The sequence below is a fragment of the Protomyctophum bolini genome (assembly GCF_963924005.1).
Source record: "Protomyctophum bolini genome assembly, chromosome: 13".
In the NCBI taxonomy this organism is placed as follows: Eukaryota; Metazoa; Chordata; class Actinopteri; order Myctophiformes; family Myctophidae; genus Protomyctophum; species Protomyctophum bolini.
The window spans coordinates 14,346,228-14,365,454 of record NC_137874.1 but is presented as its reverse complement, the minus strand read 5'-3'; the positions used below and the strand labels follow the sequence as shown (position 1 = coordinate 14,365,454).

The following is a 19,227-nucleotide window of genomic DNA, read 5'->3' as shown; positions in this document are numbered from 1 at the left end:
AGAATACACTTGGCTCGTACGTGTCTTGATTCTGATATAATTGTTCTAGCACAATAACATTTCCAGTGGTGTAAAAACTACTCACAATTTTTACTTAAGTAAAAGTATCAATACTGCAATATAGAAATACAAGTAGCCTAAAAATCCGGAATTCAAAATGTACTTGAGTAAAAGTGTCAGGACCATGCCCTCATTCCAGAGATCCTCATCTCCAACCTACCTCTCTACACACCTGCTCCTCATTAGTCCACTCCAATATTAGTCAATATAGTCAACCCCCTCTGCCACTCCACTTGATTAAGTATTGTTTGCCTACACACACCACAAACACGCCCATATGGCTGAAACATATGCTCCTGACTGGAGAATCCTTTCTTTTGTGGACTCATCTATTCTTTTGGTATTTAAAGGTATTTTTCTAAAAGTATTTTACTTAAGGTATTACTTATATAACAGAGTCACAGCAGAGTGGTTTGATTATGTGTTCAGATGGATACAGGATAGGTGGACACTAGGGACATCTGGGCACCTTGATGTAAAATGTTCTATTTTGTCCAAAATGTTAAAAAAATAAATAATTGAAAAATCCCTCAACTTCTTCTTTATGCCACCAAAATGAATGGAAATCAGGTTTTGGAGAAATACTACACCTTAGTTAATTGTCAAATGTTTGAGCATGTTTTGAGCATACTAATACTTTCATATTCATTCATTTCATTTTCAACATTTTGGACAAAATAGCCAATTTTACATCGGCATGCCCAGATATCCCTATACTCCCTACAGTGCCCACTGCCCACCTATCCTTATACCGTTCAGGATAGAGTATATTTAGGCTACCCAGGAATGCATGGCAAAAAACATAATATCATAATGCGTCCTGAGATTTGGCAAATAATAAGTGTAACCCCTGGCATACATTAAAGAGAGACACATTCATGCAAGATACATTAACAATCAATATAATGGTATGGAATAATGGAGAATGACTTGACTGAAAGCTATAGCTTTGTCAGATGCAGGCTGTCACATTCATGATAATAACAAAAACATATACATGCAGTGTTGTCTCTTAGCAGATTGCAGATTTGTGCATTTTTATTGCTGAGATCAGACAAGGGTCTCAACTTTTTCAGGCCGTGACACTGACCCCCCAAGATAATCATATATTTGAACTGCAGCACTCTGATCCACAATGTTTGCCTCTTTCTTAGGTAGGTTAATATTTGACAATTTGCACAATGTTTGACCTTTATATTTTATAGTTTGTTGATTAGCCTACTTGTGACGCAGTATATTTTGTAAAAATATCAATATATCAATTAAAGATACTCTGCATACTGTACTGTATGCTGTTTTGTTTACGGTTGAGTGAAAACACAACTGCAACTCATCTGGGGACCCCCGCTTGCAAAACCATTTAGGAACCCCCTGGGGGTCCCGAGTCCCGACCACGTACAGTTTACCACTGGCTTAGATAGGAGCCTCTATGATAGGAGCTAAATGTCAACCAAATAGGCGAAGCATGTGGCACATAATTCCCAATAAGGAAGAGTCCTTTTTCCTTTTTAAAGTTTAAATTCAAGTGCATTTCAGCCAAGCATGGTGGAATTGTCACACCTGGAAGAACTATGCATGCTTCAATATTTAGTTTGCTGTCACTCTCATATTTATCAGTTTATCTTGTTGCACCGCCCTTCCCTCCCTCCCTCCATCCGGGGGGAGTGACCTAACGGGCCTGCATCGCTCCTCTATGTGCTGAAGGAGGATCACTCGCTAGCCTGAAACACGGTCGACCTGCTGCTATTTGACTTTCGAAGATCGCAAGGCATAAATACATAATTTGATAATAATAAAACATTAAGGTAAGACGGAATTAGAAACTGAAACAGTCTCTCGTTCGCCCGTGTTCGCTGCTTCCCTCAGCTCGGGCGCAAGGTCCAAGAAAGCTCGGTATGCTGTCAACATTGTTATTTTCTGGAAATAGTTTACATAAGCTAATATATTATAATATAATATAATGAGCTATTTCGTTTACATAAGCTAATATAATGAGCTATTTTATTTAAGACCTGCAAACATTGATGCTTATCTTGACTTCATGCGTTGTTACGCCGTTTTTATAGCTAGCCTAGTAAGCCTACTGCCTACTACACATTGTCAACCTAGACTTTAGACAGTAGCCTAGAGTCAGACTCACTCAGAAAAGTTAAATGAATACACCAAGGATACGTCTAACTGACAGCACCAAAAGACTAAGTTCTAACCTGAGCCATCTCGATAGGCTATGAAGAGGTGTCAGTTTACACAGCACATTGTCTATTAGAGCATAGAATAATCCGCTCTCCAGTTTCTATAAACAATACTTTGGTCCCCCCCATGCAGCCCCAGAATGTCGCTGGAGCAGCAGGCGGTGGAGCGGGCGAGGAAAGCCTTCCTGACCGGCAGGTCCAAGCCTCTGGAGTACCGGATCCGCCAGCTGAAGAACCTCCAGCGGCTATTTGTGGAGAAGCAGAAAGAGATTGCAGATGCCGTCAAAAAAGACCTAAATAAAGTATGTGGAAACAAGCCATAGTGCTTTCTTGGGTTCAATCCTTTTAGCGTTGTCAATAAATCAATCAATCAATCAATCAATCATTTAATCAATCAAGGCCTACAATCATAGGTGAAACGCTGAAAATAACATTGCTGACACGCTGTGCACTTGTAGATTGGCTATTTTCAAGTATGAATAGGCTAGGGCATTCATTTATGAAAAGATTCAATAATGGAAGGTTGATCTTTTAGATTGCGGCCCAGGGTGGGTCAGGCCTTGTCAGAAATGTTGCAGGGGGAAAAGTTGTGACAGCGTCAGTCCACTATATCCCTGGCCTTCAACATGTGTGTCTCTTGCAGAGCGAGGTGGGTACCCAGCTGTATGAGACCCTGGGTCTGGAGGGGGAGATCAACCTGGCGGTGAAGAAGGTGAAGGAGTGGGCCGCCCCACGGCCGGTGGAGAAGAACCTGCTGACCATCTCGGACACCGTGTACATCCAGCCTGAGCCCCTGGGCGTGGTGCTGATCATCGGGGCCTGGAACTACCCCTGGGCCGTCACCATACAGCCGCTCATTGGAGCCATCGCCGCTGGTACTGTGTGTGCGTGTGTGTGTGTGTGTGTGCGTGTGTGTGTGTGTGTGTGTGTGTGTGTGTGTGTGTGTGTGTGTGTGTGTGTGTGTGTGTGTGTGTGTGTGTGTGTGTGTGTGCGCGCGCATGCGTGCGTGCGTGTATCATGTGACGTGTTGTGACCTTGTAGGCCGGCTAGTTTCGCCAAATGTTCTATTATTTTCATTTCATTCATCTTGCCTTTTGACCGGCATTGACAACCAGTTCCTTTTTATGCTAGCTATATTATTGCATAACTATCAGCCTCACAGCCATAACTGGGTCAAAGGCTAATCCATGAAGTCTGCTCCACAGTGTATTTCACTGGCCAGTCATTTTTTCTTATTGGCAGGATATTACATTTAGTGAAATGCCCAAATGTTTGTGCGTGTGTGTTTGTTTTGTGTGTGCATGTGTGTTCTAATTATGACATTGTATTTAAATGCAAGTAGTGTGTGTGTGTGTGTGTGTGTGTGTGTGTGTGTGTGTGTGTGTGTGTGTGTGTGTGTGTGTGTGTGTGTGTCTCCACAAGAGTACGCGTGTCTGAACTCTGAACTCATTGCTTCCATTAGTGATCTTTTGCACTTAAGGCCAAGGTAAACCAAACCTGTCCTTTCATTGAGTGACTCTCACACCTTAACGTAACCTGGTGTGTTTGCTTGTAACTGTTTAGCATTATGCTGTAAGCCAGCATAACAGTTTAACAGTTTGTTTTATTGAAGTTTACATTTCCTTGAATGTCCATTAAATCTATAGCCTCCATTTAAACCACACAACCTGGGGGCTTTATTTCAGGCATGTTATTATAGGAAAACATTTAAAACATAGCTAAAATAGCAGATCTACAAGCTCGAAACGTGTCACAGTGCAACAGTGTTGTGAGCTTGCAGATTGGCTATTTTCACTATACATACTGTACATAGTGCAACAAAATATACAGAGCTTAAGTGGTTATCAACCTCGCAAATTGGCAGGCCCTCATTTATATACCTGCAGGCAGCTCAGCATATTTTTACCGTAATAGCAAACAAAATGAAATTAAATCATAATAATTGATTGTGTGAGGTTAGGTAAGGCAACGTGAAGCCACTAGCAAATATGCTGTAGAGGGGTGTGTCGTGTGTGTGTGTGTGTGTGTGTGTGTGTGTGTGTGTGTGTGTGTGTGTGTGTGTGTGTGTGTGTGTGTGTGTGTGCGTGAGTGAGTGCGTGACTGTGTGTGTGTGTGTGTGTGTGTGTGTGTGTGTGTGTGTGTGTGTGTGTGTGTGTGTGTGTGTGTGCGTGTGTGCGTGTGCGTGGGTGTGTGTTTACTGTGGCCTTGACTAAGTTATGCTGTGGTTCAATGCCATCAGTTCTGGCTTGGAGGGTTATACAGGCTCAGTAGAGCAGAAGCCATCTTACTTAATTCACAGCCAGGCAACCTAAAAGAAAACATACACATTATGACATAGAATATGAGATAGAATTATATAACTCTGTTCTGCTGTCTGTCTCAGGCTGGCTGTGTAGCTCTTATGTTTTTAAAACTTTAAGCTTTAAAAGTCCAAAGAATCCCAAAGACTCATGTAGCCCTTATTATTGTCCTGGTCTGCACTGATTAGAAAGGTCATTGCTCTTCCTGTGCTATGATGTGTTGGAGGTGGCGCCTCTCAACCCTTTGTAACCCCTAATGGTTATTGTTAGAGCCATGGCGCCCTCTGCTGGTGGCATATAAACTTAAAACGCAAACATTGACCTATTCTGACCTATTATGACCTCCATAGCATATCACTTGCTTTTTATTTATATAATAAAAACTATGCAAATGGAGAAATGCACATCTGAATGAATGCTCTCTCTTCTCTGATGGCAATGCAACATCATTCTGTAGATGATGAATTTACTTCCTGAAATCCAAATATTTGTACACAGATGATGAAGCCATTAAGGGTGAAATTAAAAGTCTGTGTTTTATATTGTCTCCCAAGCCAGGAAACTATTCCACAATCTTTGAATGCTACAGAGAGTCTGTACCTGGAAGATGTCATCTGTTGTTCATATATTTTAAAATATCTTTAAAATAAATTGTTAGCTATATTTGTATTTGGAGTTTTATAACACCAGTACACACCATATCAGGAATAGAACAGCATATGCATACTATATACAATACGTCCCTCCCATTACATGTACACATGTTATATAGAACCAATCGCAAAAGAACTACGACAACAAACATAACATAGGGGGATAAATTAAAGACAGCAAAATGTTTATTAGGTATTTTGTACCTATAATGGTGTGAGGGCTGAAGGGCTCTACCCTTTTCTAAACGGAAGTTTCTTCAGTCCAGCACCCTCCAGTTACCTAAGTTCCCTTTAAGGGGCATGAGACTCCAGTGCAACCCTTCAGCCCACCCCGCACAGCACAGACCAATACATATTTTTATGTATATGTTGTTTTCTGCTAAGCAGCGAGACGGATAGGCTTTGACAAAATTGATGTCCTGTCTGACTTATTCACGTGACTGCTCATGCAAAATGGAAGTGCGGCTACTGACTGTTAGACAGAAGCATTTGAAAATATTGTGAGCCAATAGTCTTTAGGGCCTAGCATATACAGTATTCCCTCAGTGGGGGAAAAAAACTGTTGCCATTATTGAATTTGTGCCTTTCCTCTACTAGGAAATGCTGCTGTGGTGAAGCCCTCTGAGGTGTGTGTCCATACTTCTAAGGTCATGGCAGATCTGCTCCCCATCTACATAGACAAGGTAAGGATGTATTGTATACAACTCTTATCATGGAATCTTCATTCTAATGTCATGGCCCTCAGGGCTAACTAAAGCTAGTGTCCAAATGCTGATAAAGCAATGTGTCTTACTCTTACACACTTGAAATATTTTCAAACTAAGACCCCACCTGCTCTCTGACTTTACGTTGAAATGCTTTTATCAAAACATACAACATTTTATAGCTGAATACGATTTATAAGCTGCTGAAAGGAATACTAATCTGAAAATATGTTGTTCCAGGGACCCCCCAGAAGAAAAGTTTTGAGTTAAAAACGTTCGCTCTGAAAGAATATATATTCAATGATTTGCGCCACATTTTCACGATATTTCAAAAATAGCATTCATGTGTATTGTGTGCACTAGGAGCTGTACCCGGTCGTGACGGGAGGAGTGCCAGAGACCCAGGAGCTGCTGCGGCAGCGCTTCGACCACATCGTCTACACGGGGAACAGCGCCGTGGGCAAGCTGATCATGGAGGCTGCCGCCAAACACCTGACCCCTGTCACCCTGGAGCTGGGCGGGAAGAGCCCCTGTTACATCGACAAGAACTGTGATCTCAGCATAGCCTGCAGGTCTGTCTGCCTGCCTGCCTGCCTTCTTTCTCTCTTTCTTTCTATCACCCCTCCTTAACCTCTCTCTCATCTTTTCTGTGCGACTGCAGCAGTCATTATCTAATGTCTCCTGCGTTGTGCCTCCTCCCTCCCTCCCTGTGCTGTGCTGCAGGCGAGTGGCCTGGGGAAAGTACACTAACTGTGGTCAGACATGCATCGCCCCGGACTACATCCTGTGTGAGGCCAGCATCCAGGACCGTGTCATCGAGGAGGTGAAGAAGTCCATCAAGGTAACTGCACTCAGCCAGGGTTCATCCCAGTATTCCAACGTCTCTTTCAGTTGTACAATGTTATAAACCAATGTTTGTACATCAAAGAGGCCATTATAATCCATCTATAAAGCTCATAGGGTGGTCCCCAATCAGGTGGTCCCCAACCTTCTTAGAATGTTTTCGACTCTTAACCACAACACTCTCCCAGTTGGCGGGTCAGCAGTGATTGGCCAAATCACTGCCCCTCTCCTCCAGGCTTCCAGCTATTGTCCTGTCTCCACCTGCCTTGTGTGTTCTTGGGGGATTGCAGGCACTGAGAGGTCTCTAGGACTGTGTTTTGCGTTCTGCCTAGGGTCCTCCTACGTCTCACCAGACTATAAGTCTGTGCGGTGTGCATGGATCCGTCCTTGTCCACACTTGGCCTTGGCCTTACTCTGGTGTTGTTGAGTCAAGGTGGGTTGTTTGAGCCTTCTCTGCGTCTGTGTCACTGTCGTAGCCGTTGAATCTGTCCTAGTGAGTCTCGAAGGAGCAGGGCAACCCACTTTTCTTTCCTTTGATATCAATAAGATATGATTAGATATTTTACACATCCTACTACGGTCTGAATGTGTTAATGCTGAAGTCTGGTTATTTTGTGATTATGAACCTACTTGACAGTGATATGAGATATACGATACTATGAATGTTGTACTGAGTACTATTGAAGTAAAAAGTAAAACATTTAATAAAAAAGACAAGTGGGCCTAACAACGCTCCCTCTGCCTTCCCAGGACTTCTACACAGACGACCCTAAGACCTGCTCTGATTATGGACGCATCATCAACCAGCGCCACTTCAAGCGGATTCTGGCCCTGACTGAAGACAGCACCATTGCTGTAGGAGGAGACCATGACGAGTCAGACTGCTACATAGGTACAACTTACAAGGTCAAGGTAAACTTTATTGTCCACAGGGGAAATTTTCTCAGTTTCTGCACTCTCTTCTTGAAGAGAGTGGGGTTAGTTTTTGTTTGTGGAACTGGAAACTCACGTAGGCTATATTCAGACTTGTGATTCATTGTGCACTGTGCAGTGCTGAGTCACAAACGTAATAGGTCAAGCTTAATTGAATTACTTCCTAACATGTTACCTCATTTAGTTACAATAATTGAGATGTTCTCTCACGATTTCCAAATGAAAAGATGACAACTGCTCAGCCACATGAAACCCTCTATTCTGGTCATACATATACACATAGCAGAAGAAATAATAGATCTACAATCTCACAACGCTTGTAGATGAGCTATTCATTTTCAATGATAGAGCCCTGGAGGACCCCATACATACAAGTACATACAAAGTATGTAAGTACATACAAAGGGTTTAGTGGCGTTTAAAGACAACTTGATAGTCTGAATTTATTATGTGTGTACTTGTATCCCAGCTCCTACGGTTCTGCGGGACGTGAAGCCAGGTGCCAAGGTGATGCAGGAGGAGATTTTCGGACCTCTGCTACCCATCCTGCCAGTCAACGGACTGGACGACGCCATCAAGTACATCAACCGTGGAGAGAAACCTCTCGCCCTCTATATTTTCACGCCCGATGATAAGGTATGACACACAGATGACACACAGGGATACAGAATACAGCATGTACATATGTGTGTGTGCTCCAGAGCAGGGCTTCTCAAAGTGGGTGACGTGTGACGCAAGTCTCAGAATACTTTGATAATATTTGGAATGTATCAGTTTAACCACTTAGAAACCAAACAGACCCGAGTTAAACTGTACTTGGTGCGATCTTTTTTCAGCCTACAGTACACCATGTCTCTTCACCAAAAATAGCAGATCTACAAGCTCACAACGCGTCGTGAGCTGGAATGTGTGGCGATTTTTGGTGAAGTTTCCCCCCAGAATAGGATTGCTGGGGTTTAAGTGGTGAAACGCCATAAAACTTATTTTCAGCCTGTCATAATAGAAACAAATATTCTCTCCAGTTTTGGGGGAAAGATTTGCATTTCGTTAATATGACAAAGGTTAAAATAATAATGTAATTCAGGGGTGCCGTGGGTGAAAAAGTTATTTACAGGGTTGGTTGAGTAGAAAAAAAGAACCACTGGGCATGCGTGTGGGGATTTTGACTGGAGCGCAGTTTTCAAAAGGCCTTTTCTCCTGCTCCAGTTTTGTTGGGGTATCAGCGTATCACTGTCACTCACACCACAGGGTGATCTCTGATGCTGTGACAGAAACCACTGGCAGTGTCAGAAGCCTTACAGGTCTGTTTGTAGTCCGATGGAAATCGCTATGACCAAACATGTCGATGTGGGGTTCCCAAACTGTATGCTGTAAATACCACCATGGCTTTCACAAGCAGACATTCGCAGCCCCTCCATGAGAAATATTCAAACTGGATGTCGAGCCGGGTGAATATCTCAGTCACTAGGCTTTGCTTACATTGTGTTGAATTAACAGAGCTCTCTTCTCTTCTCCTCTACCTGAAGGTCATAAAGCGAATGATAGAGGAGACGTCCAGTGGAGGATTCTTGGCCAACGACTGTTTGGTTCACTTCTCGGTCAACGCTTTACCCTTCGGCGGAGTAGGTGAGTTTGCACACGGACTAAATGTGCTTCTGACACACTTGAGGCTTGAGTGATTTGGACTTGGCATTGTGCAGCAAAAACAGCCCAGCTACACATTTTTAACTTGGAGATCTACTATTTCTGGAATGTGACACCATCGTGTAACAGAGTGTACATTAAGCATCACACTCACTGGCTTATCTCCAGTTACACCAAGGTTGATGAATGCTCCAGAGTCCAGATATAAATGTATACATCGGTTATATAACCTGCAGCTAACCACAGCTGCTAGCAATAATAGTGTGATTTGCAGGTGTTATCATGGGAATGGCAGACTCTTTAGATTTTGAGTGCAATATATGAATATTTGAATCCAATACGCAAAGGTGTTAATTTCATTTAACACCTAACATCATAGAATTATTATCATAGAATCAGTCAGTCAGTCAGTCAGTCAGTCAGCCAGCCAGTCAGTCAGTCAGTCAGCCAGCCAGCAGTAAAAATAGTAAAAAAAAAAGGCAAAGAAGTTTAGGGATAAGGGGTTTAGCACTGAAAATAGGGCCCATGGTGTATTGTCATTCTGTATCATATCAGATTCAGAAACAGCGTTGTGTGTTTAAGTTATTTTCCTTTGCAAGATACCAAAGTGAAAAGTTGGCGGTGAAATTAAAACAAAGCCCTATACTACTAAGGCTATCTGAAAATAGCCGACCTACAAGCTCATAACGCGTTGTGATGCAACATGTTTTTTTTTATACAAGAGTTTTATACATATTGAACTTTTATACATATTGAAACAACATTGTGCTAGCAGTATACAGTACCAGCGAGGGGAGCTCCGGGTTGATTGCCAGCACTGCCCGGCAGGTGCGTCAACTGAGGGAGATGTACAGACAGGTCATGGACAGGTGTGCCAAAGCTGAAAGTTGGGAGGCAAGCCTACGCCACACAGAGAAGGCTAGTTAGTGACATCACGAATGTGACCTTTATGTGTTAGCATAAAGGTGTCTACTATCACCTCTCAATTTGTTCCAAGCCAACTCCTTTGGGAAACTTTGTGACAGCTGGGAGAAGTTGAAAGTTGTGAAAGTTGGGGTACCATTAACAACATAATGATCCTAGTACTGTATATGCAGTCAAAAGTTACAAAATGTAATTCTGCTTCAAGTAGCATGTGCCGGGTCAAACTAATGGGTTTTCATGATTCTGAATACATTGCAAGCATTTGTTTTGGACATAGCCAATTTTCCAAATCATCACATTTGTGATGACAGCTAGCTATGGCGGGAAAAAATAAAGCACCCACAAGTACAGTTTAACTCAGGTCTGTTTTGCTAAACTATAGAGGGTCTGTCAGAGTGGTGTCATTAATTAATTCCAAATATTATCAAAGCATTCAGAGGCACCCCTGGACTTGCCACAGCACCTACTTTGAGAAGCCCTGAGCAAAACACTGGTCCTCTCTCTGTAGGAAACAGCGGTATGGGCTGCTACCACGGCAAGTACAGCTTCGACCAGCTCAGCCACCTGCGGGCCTGCCTCATCAAGAAGCTGAACATGGAGGGGGTCAACGACATGCGCTACCCGCCGCACACGCCCAAGAAGCTGGGCTGGGCGCGCTTCTTCCTCCTGAGCAACCCCGACCTGGGCTGGATGGGACGCATGGCGCTGCTCGCCGCCCTGGTGGTGGTGGCGGCTGTGGTGCTGCAGGTACGTGACCAGGGGGTGCAATGCAACAACAGCTTAGTTATTAGTATCACTGGTAACACCCGTGAAGGAAGTATCATACAGTCAGAATCAGAAGCCTTTATTGCCATGACATGTAAACATGTTAGGAAGTGCAAAACAAGACAAGACAAGACAATATATAGCCGTGGGCAAAAAGCTGTTTGAGTGTCGGGCCTTCATAGTCACAGTCCAATGTCATACTGTGTAGTTGAATACATGTGGCTCAGCAGCAGTCTCATTGAGGTTACATCATGTTAATCAATAACTAGACTTTTAGACCTTTAACCACCAACTTGCGCCATGTGTCAGATACTGAGTTGGAGATCTAATGTGTGACATTTTATGGCCTTCTGTTTATTGATGACACTGGGTGTTGAGTCACTGTGGAAAGAGTGGCATACTTACACATTATTAGAATAGTTTTGCAATTGCTTATTATTGCGACCGGAGGTCACAGATACTGTAACTATCTTGCATTTTTGACACCTAACCCACTTTCCACTTCACACATCACTCTCTCCCCATCAATAATAGTGCATGTGCACATGCACCAGAGTGACAGTAGGGGTCAGTAATAGCAAAGAACAGAGAACTATTGAGCTGTCATCAGTCTTTGAGAAAACAAGGTGATAGCTGGTTGTAATCATCATCTCTAGAAGTTCATAAGTCCAGTAACTGTAATTATGGTTGAGGATGCAGTCAAACTGAACATGGGGGGGGAAAAAACAAGTATGCTGATATACTGTACATAAGTATCCTGAACAATATTTCCATATTACAGATATGGTGTTGGCAAATCTTTGAATATATATTCAGAGTGAACGTTTTTAACTCAAATATTTGCTTCTGGGGGCGTCCCTGGAACAACCTATTTTCAGATGGGGGTCGGCGGCCAATTACATATAATTCTGGGGGTCCTTGACATGAAATAGTTTGAGAACCACTGACATAGAAACATAGGTTTTTCAGAAAACTGTCTGATTTAGAAGACATTTGTAGAATCGTCCTCAGGTCTAAATGGGTTAATAACGTTCCATTGTTAGCATAAATAGGCATACATACGGTCTCGGTATTTGAGCCCTGGACACAGCACGTGCTAATCAGGCTCCATGCAATTTAACACACAAAATTACAATGAACTTTGTATCTGCGTATGTCATTGGTTCTCAATACAGTGGTTCTGGGACCACCAGTGGACCTTGAGGGGGTTCCAGGTGGTCCCCAACTAAATGATGGAAGAGTTGGTAACCACATGGACCCTTATAGATCTTTAACTCTTGAGAGAGTTAAAGATAAAGAGAGTAAATAATAGGGTGATATCTCTGTTCAAATAAACCGGCACACAAATTCATGATGCACATTGCACACATAATGTAAAGTCATAAATGATTTGCTATTCTGTCATACTAGAGTTTGAGTGTCCAGTGTCTCTCTTTGACACAGTGAAGTCCTTGTTCACAAGGAATTGGTTTGGCCCAAATCAGTGGTTGCAGGTGTGTTTCCTGGAAACAAATATGTAAAGACCTGAACCCCATTGTGATTGTTTTAGGCTCCAGAGCAGTGCTACGGTGAGAGAGAAATGATTGTGATTATTTTATGGCTTCCTTGAATAAATACAGTGTGTAGTTTCTGTTAGTGTCAATAGTCCATACACAACTCTTCATGAGCATGTACAGCACAAATTAGTTGGCAACTGGTTCCTTTTGGTGACAAAGTGTGGTCACATTTTCTTGAGAGTAAAATTATTGTTAAACATGCATTACGTAATTTACAAGAAGTCTACACAATTAGACAATGTATAAGAATTGTTATTTCCCTCAATTGTTATTTGCCTATTTCTCCTATGGCATGCACCAAATCAAAAAAATATTTGCGTGTTCGAGTCCCATTCATGACGACCTTTGAATACTCTCCCCCTCTTTCCTGTCATTCTTCATCTTCACTTGTACTATCAATAAAGGCAGAAAAGGCTAAACACGCGTGCGTGCGTGCGTGCGTGCGTGCGTGCGTGAGTGTGTATATGTGCATGTCACTGAAGTTTAAAAAAGCTATTTGTATGTGTTTTACAGAAGTATTTCCTGTGAGGACAGTACTTCCCCAAAACAACAACAAGAGTGTCACTTATCTCAACCCTCCAGACGTCTGGTGAACCTGCATGAACCTGGGCTGAAAGGTTCTGTATGAAGTTAATATAAACTGCATCCTATTGCCACCTGGTAGACGCTGTTAGCCAAAGTGCCTTTTAGCGCAACACGTCAATATTATGAACCCATTAAGACCTGAGGCCCATTCTAAAAAAATGCCTTCTAAGGGTGCGGTCACACCAAACTTTAATTCTGCCCATGAGGCCGGATTCTGCCAAAGCTTTTCAATGGGAACGGAGAGTTGTTTCGAGGAAACCTGCAAATGACAAGAAACCGCTCTGTTCCCATTGAAACCGCTCTGTTCCCATTAAAAGGCATTGGCAGAGTCTGCCCTCAAAGTGTGACCGCACCCTAAATCAGTAGTTCTCACACTTTCAAGATATTTTCAGATATGTTCAAAAATAGCAGATGTACAAGCTTGGAGATCTGCTCTGTTTGAATTATAGCCGATGCACGAAATCTGAAATGACACGGATGCTTTCCCGGTTCTAATGGGTTAACACCAGGCTTACAGTTTTGTCTACAAAGTGCTACACTATACATGTGTTATTATTCTGCTTGTGAAGGATCAGCTGCTGGCTCACTGTAGCTAGAGTGTAATTCTACCCAATGTTATGCCTTAATATATCTATGGCACTTTATGTTGTGCTCTATAGCCTGTTAACTCAGGTTGGATTCTATTAAAAGGAGCTTTTTAAAATATGTTTTAAATATTAACAGAGCTGCTATTTTACATAGCATTTTTTAAAGTAATGCTGTGACTAGTTCTGACTGTTAGAGCTACTTGCATATCGCTGTGCAGTGGCATTCTTTAGGAAACAACACATTTTTAATTAAGGATGTGTTTTTACTAGTTCTTTTTTGTTTCTGCCAATAGTTAAAAGGAATCCTTGACTACAACTCAGGATGGAGGATTCACAAACCATATACTTGCCTCTATGTTCAGATACATTTCACTCACAAAGCTCACGTAGCATTCGTATTTTGTCCTGTTCATTTCACCTCCTCCCTTCTCTCTATAGCAGTGTGCTACAGATTAGTGCCTCAATCCATATAGTACAGTATATTTGCACAGTAATTCATTCAGCTAGAATGCATTTTCTTCACGTTTGACACTCCCATTCCACTATACTTAATATGAAGGACCTCTAATAGGTGACCTAGCACTTGCTGTTGTAAAACATTAGTGGCAAATGGCCACAAGTTTAGTGCATTCCATTCCAGACAAATGATGTGTTACTTTGTTTAGAGTCTTTTTGTCTCTCTCTGGAACTCGTGCCTGTGAGGAAGAAAAGTAATGTTTTGAGTCAAGCTCAATCAATGGAACCTCTGAAACGTCTTTGGGAATGTATCACCCTGCAGACGTTTTCATGAGTTTGTAATTGAGATTTTAATAAATGTTTTTAAATCGAATCTGGGTATTGTATATGTTATGTTATGTTGTGTCATACTCATACACTGTAAAGTCCACTGTGTTCATTTAACGCTTTTATTTCATTATACATTCAACAATGAAAAAAAAAAGTTTTTAACTCATGTTTTTCATTTTTAAATTAAATGACATTTTAATAATATTAATTAAAAACTAAATGTAGAACGGTACTCTCAAAGGGGGTACAGGTCCTGGCAGGGGGACAGCCGGGGTACAGGGGGTGCAGGTCCTGGCAGGTAAGACGGGGCAAATGCCCAAAACGCTGCTTTTCTCTACTTTAATTCATTCATCTGCAAGGGTGAGAGAAAGAGAGAAGCAATAAGAATCGGAAGACTTCTTTAGCTCTATATTGGCCAAATGGTCTATACTTAGTAAATGTATATAGCACGAACAATTAGGCCTTTACAGTTAGATTGTGGAATGGTAGGATGGTAGTGTTTTAGTAGTACAGTAGCTACACCTGATCTTACCCAGCTTGGTGAACAGGTTAGGTTGGTGTTCTTCAAGGGCGTTATAAAAGGCTGCTCGGACGGCTGTTCCTCCTGGTTGTATCACCTTGGCATACAGTTTCCTCATCCGGACAGTGTCTGTCAAGTTCTCTGCCTCAATGGCAGAATAGAACTCCGGATGGATCATGTTCTTGTCCTGTAGGCTGTCCACTATGGCCATGACTTGGGCAGCGTTTTGAATCACCTTTGCCCTCTTCTCCATCACATAATGTGCTGTTTACAAGGGGAAAAAGAGAATAGTAAAAATCACACCCGTGTGAAGTGAGTGGTGCAACTCCGTGTGGGGGTCCCCGGAACACATCCATATCCCCAGGAACACATCCATACCCCCAGGAACGCGCCCAGGGGGGCGGCCCGGATCCAGCGAGCCACCACGCATCCGAAATGGTTTAGAAATGACAGAGTTACCGTGTGGGGGTCCCCAGGGGGTCCCTGTACTGTACTCAGTGTATTGTACTGTCCCACACAAAATCATTTACAGTTAATGTGTGTGTGTGTGTGTGTGTGTGTGTGTGTGTGTGTGTGTGTGTGTGTGTGTGTGTGTGTGTGTGTGTGTGTGTGTGACGTGTGCGTGCGTGCCGCACTCTAAAAAGCTCACCTTTTTCTGCATCATTTTTTCCAGTTGAGCCGTCAACAGCATCCTGTTGAACACATTACATTTTATAAATCATATCACTGACTAGTGCTATTGGACAACAACTCACTATCTGAGATGTTGTTGTTTCATGTCTTTTACAATGTGCGGTATTTCTATTTGTGACACTTGATGGGGGAAGTGATGCCGAGCCATTGTGAAGCCATGACATCAGATACAGTCACAGTACACTTTTAGGGTATAGTTTGTATTCATTGTCCTTTATATGGAATGCACGGTCGGGCAGTAAACTTGTAGGCGTAGGTGACGGGTGTGTGTAGGTTGGAACACTTTACCTGCTTTGATGGAACTTTTAAGGGACCTTTTGCTTTTGCTTCTCCATCTCTTTTTGCCAATTCTGTTGAAAGAGATGTAGATGTCATTATTTCACACGCACGAGCACACACATATTTGGCCCCAAGCGCGGTTGAGAAATGACAGAGTTACCGTGTGGGGGTCCCCAGGGGGTCCCTGTACTGTACTGTACTGTACTGTACTGTACTGTACTGTACTGTACTGTACTGTACCACACAAAATCATATACAGTTAGTGTGTGTGTGTGTGTGTGTGTGTGTGTGTGTGTGTGCGTGCGTGCGTGTGTGCGTGCGTGCGTGCGTGCGTGCGTGCGTGTGCGTGCGTGCGTGCACGCATGTGCGTGCGTGCATTCCGCACTCTAAAAAGCTCACCTTTTTCTTCATCAGTAATTCCAGTAATTCCAGTTGAGCCGTCAACAGCATCCTGTTGAGAACACATTACATTTTATCAATCATATCACTGACTAGTGCTATTGGACAACAACTCACTATCTGAGATGTTGTTGTTTTTTTGGCCACTGTTAGACATTGCATACTGTGCATGCTTTGTTTGAATAGTTTGTATTCATTGTCCTGTATATGGAATGCACGGTCGGGCAGTAAACTTGTAGGCGTAGGTGTGTGTAGGTTGGAACACTTTACCTGCTTTGATGGACCCTTTAAGGGACCTTTTGCTTCTCCATCTGTTGTAATGGAGACCAATTCTGTTGAAAGAGATGTAGATGTCATTATTTCACACGCACGAGCGCACGCATATTTGGCCCCAAGCGTAACGTCGTGCAAAAACACAATAATACACAAAAGTTAAATGACCTTCAATCCTATCCTGGGTTTCCAGGTGCAGAGCTGTGGACAGCCTCTGGAATACTTCGTCCAGTTGTCCTTTCAGATCTTCAAACTCATCTCCGTGCTTCTTGACCTTCACTAGACGCTTCACTAAATTATTAGAGGAGTAATTCCTGACAATGTCTTCAGCTTCTTCCAGAATGCTCGTGAGATCGCAGAGGACAATGTTCACATTCTTAGAGATGCGTCCGGCTCCCTTTTCCTTGATTTTCAGAACGTGCGGCTCCCAGTTTTTCACGCGCTGGGCCAGATCCTGGCACTCCTTCTTGTTGGTCTTGACCTTCTCACAGAGAGTGTAGATTGAACTTGCTATGGTAAAGAACTTTTCCACAGCGTCCATGACTGCAGGTGACTGAAACATGAGAGAATGACATCCGGCATCAACAAGGGGCAAATTATTGAGAACGGGAGACAGCTATAGGTTGAAACGGCCGAATAGATCTGAATGGAACATCTACAAGCTCACACAACGCGTCGTGTGAGCTTGTAGATCGGCTATTTTCAGCATGCAACCAAGTCTAAAATCAGCCAGTACTGCGCCATCAAGGCCTGCTGTTGCCTAATTTTGTGTTCTCCGTACTCATTCCTGACCAATTTAAGCTACAATACATTTATGTAAAGCCCAAACCGTACCAATGCAACTAGAGAACTCTTTGGTAGTTACATTGGTGCGGTTTGGGATTGCACTCAAAACTTGGCAATGTGCTATAGGTGCAACTTACCCATCCTCTTTATAGGAATGCAAACCAACATTTGTACACACTGATGTACACACAAGTGTTCAAAAACGTTTTGAACAGAATGTTTTAAGTTCCAAAGCTTAATTCTACTGGTAAAACCTGCTATGCGTATATTTAAAATGTCGTGATGTCAGAGGTGACATCACCTCTGACACCACGGTTGTGATGTCGGAGCGACACTTTGTTCCTTCGTAACATTTACCATCGTGTATTCAACAGTTATGTTTGTGTGATGTTTATAACGTTTTATAACCTTTCATGCAAACTGGGTTGAGTGCTTATGAGCTACTACCTGGAAACCAGATCAATCATATATTATAATCAAATATACAAGTTCTCATTTTCAGATTTGTATCTTGTTAAAAACTGTAGAGTGTAAAACTTCAGTACAAACTTCAAAAAGTTGATGCTGCACAGTGATATTGTTCCCAAATATTTGCTTACAAATGCGGAGCAAATTATTTAAGGACTATTATTTGCTAGCGTAACTTGTCTGCTAAAATAAACACATTGAAATCAAAATGTGGCAGGTGACACAACACAAATCAAGATAATAAAAATGGTTCAGAGTTCACAGAGCCCCATGTCAAACCTGATTTCAATACGAGAATGTGAGTGAGTGTGTGTGTGTAATGTTCATAGTTACTCCCATGTTCATAGTTCACTTACTCAGAGTAAGTGAACTATGTGAACTATGTATTTCCTTGATTCCTTGAGTCACAGTGCAAAACTAATTTATTAAAAAGTAATGCATGCAGTGCTGAGTGCCGACGCAGTGCTCGTAGCGCATGACCCTTTCACTTTCAGTATCATGCTATAACCTGATGATTCATTCTCCCATGAATTACAGCACCTAACTGGCTGATTTACTTACTAACATTCAAAGTAACTCAACTACCAACTAATTGACTTCTTGACAGTTTAACAAAGATCCTAACGTAACTTTTACTGTACTGTACTCTGTAACTAAGTGATAGGCCTACAAGAACTTCAAAGTCAGTTTCTAAACCAAACTAAATACAAAGTGGTAATCTAACTCTGACCATTTTCAAAGAGCTTTACAAAGAATTGCAGTCCTTTACCTTTCAAATGAGTGTAGAGTTGTTTGAGGATGAACGTAAATATATGTAGGCTAATATAGTTGTAGTGGCTAGTAATATAGTTCCTGTACTGAAGGCTGGGCTACTGAGCAGTGGAGGAGGAGCGGTGTGAGAGGTATGTTATCAACTCTTACCACTTCCTTCCTCACGCTCTTTCTTAAGACCGTGCACCAATGCTACTCCATTGGCAATAACATTTGCCAGTAGTTGCAAATAGCTGCATGTTGCGAGTTAGTTAGTTAATTAGTTAGTTAGTTAGTTAGTTAGTTAGTTAGTTTATTTCGGTAATTTGTTAAAAAACAATACAGTATAGGCAACAACTTAGTCAACAAGGTGACTATTTGGCCGAAAAGGTTAGGGCTGAAGCCGAAGCTTATATTGCCCACCTTATCACAAAAGTTTATATATATATATATATATATATATATATATATATATATATATATATATATATATATATATATATATATATATATATATATATAAATAA

At 42.1% G+C, this 19,227-nt stretch overlaps 2 protein-coding genes across 4 annotated transcripts; one reads left to right on the top strand and one right to left on the bottom strand.

Annotated features, from left to right (window-relative positions):
- Positions 1 to 1,729: 1,729 nt before the first annotated feature.
- LOC308326628 (aldehyde dehydrogenase family 3 member A2-like) lies at positions 1,730 to 14,575 on the top strand. 2 transcript variants are annotated; one of them, XM_080779595.1, is made up of 11 exons: positions 1,730 to 1,865; positions 2,386 to 2,554; positions 2,896 to 3,127; positions 5,803 to 5,888; positions 6,273 to 6,481; positions 6,633 to 6,750; positions 7,503 to 7,644; positions 8,155 to 8,321; positions 9,212 to 9,311; positions 10,762 to 11,000; positions 13,088 to 14,575. In XM_080779595.1, exons 2-11 carry the CDS (start codon positions 2,393 to 2,395, stop codon positions 13,100 to 13,102), a joined length of 1,470 nt encoding a protein of 489 aa, XP_080635721.1. In that variant the 5' UTR covers positions 1,730 to 1,865; positions 2,386 to 2,392; the 3' UTR covers positions 13,103 to 14,575. The 2 variants fall into 2 exon arrangements, with proteins under 2 accessions (XP_080635721.1, XP_080635722.1); XM_080779596.1 differs by having other exon boundaries at positions 1,754 to 1,953.
- A 197-nt stretch (positions 14,576 to 14,772) lies between these two features.
- Positions 14,773 to 18,820, bottom strand: LOC308327200 (uncharacterized protein). 2 transcript variants are annotated; one of them, XM_080780432.1, is made up of 8 exons: positions 18,720 to 18,820; positions 16,865 to 17,249; positions 16,694 to 16,755; positions 16,424 to 16,475; positions 16,034 to 16,095; positions 15,702 to 15,744; positions 15,065 to 15,316; positions 14,773 to 14,884 (listed from the first exon to the last, which is right to left on the bottom strand). In XM_080780432.1, exons 2-8 carry the CDS (start codon positions 17,235 to 17,237, stop codon positions 14,877 to 14,879), a joined length of 852 nt encoding a protein of 283 aa, XP_080636558.1. In that variant the 5' UTR covers positions 17,238 to 17,249; positions 18,720 to 18,820; the 3' UTR covers positions 14,773 to 14,876. The 2 variants fall into 2 exon arrangements, with proteins under 2 accessions (XP_080636558.1, XP_080636559.1); XM_080780433.1 differs by lacking the exons at positions 16,034 to 16,095; positions 16,424 to 16,475.
- Between the last annotated feature and the right edge of the window lie 407 nt (positions 18,821 to 19,227).

Bases quoted from the DNA above. Each gene is read 5' to 3' on its own strand.
- LOC308326628 (XM_080779595.1), top strand. From the start codon at position 2,393: ATGTCGCTGGAGCAGCAGGCGGTGGAGCGGGCGAGGAAAGCCTTCCTG. The intron at 2,555-2,895 runs GTATGTGGAAAC...TGTCTCTTGCAG, and splicing joins TCAAAAAAGACCTAAATAAA to AGCGAGGTGGGTACCCAGCT. The intron at 8,322-9,211 runs GTATGACACACA...CTCTACCTGAAG, and splicing joins TTTTCACGCCCGATGATAAG to GTCATAAAGCGAATGATAGA.
- LOC308327200 (XM_080780432.1), bottom strand. From the start codon at position 17,237: ATGGACGCTGTGGAAAAGTTCTTTACCATAGCAAGTTCAATCTACACT. The intron at 16,756-16,864 runs GTCATTTAACTT...CTCTTTCAACAG, and splicing joins AACCCAGGATAGGATTGAAG to AATTGGTCTCCATTACAACA. The intron at 15,745-16,033 runs GTAAAGTGTTCC...TGTGTTCAACAG, and splicing joins TAAAAGTTCCATCAAAGCAG to GATGCTGTTGACGGCTCAAC.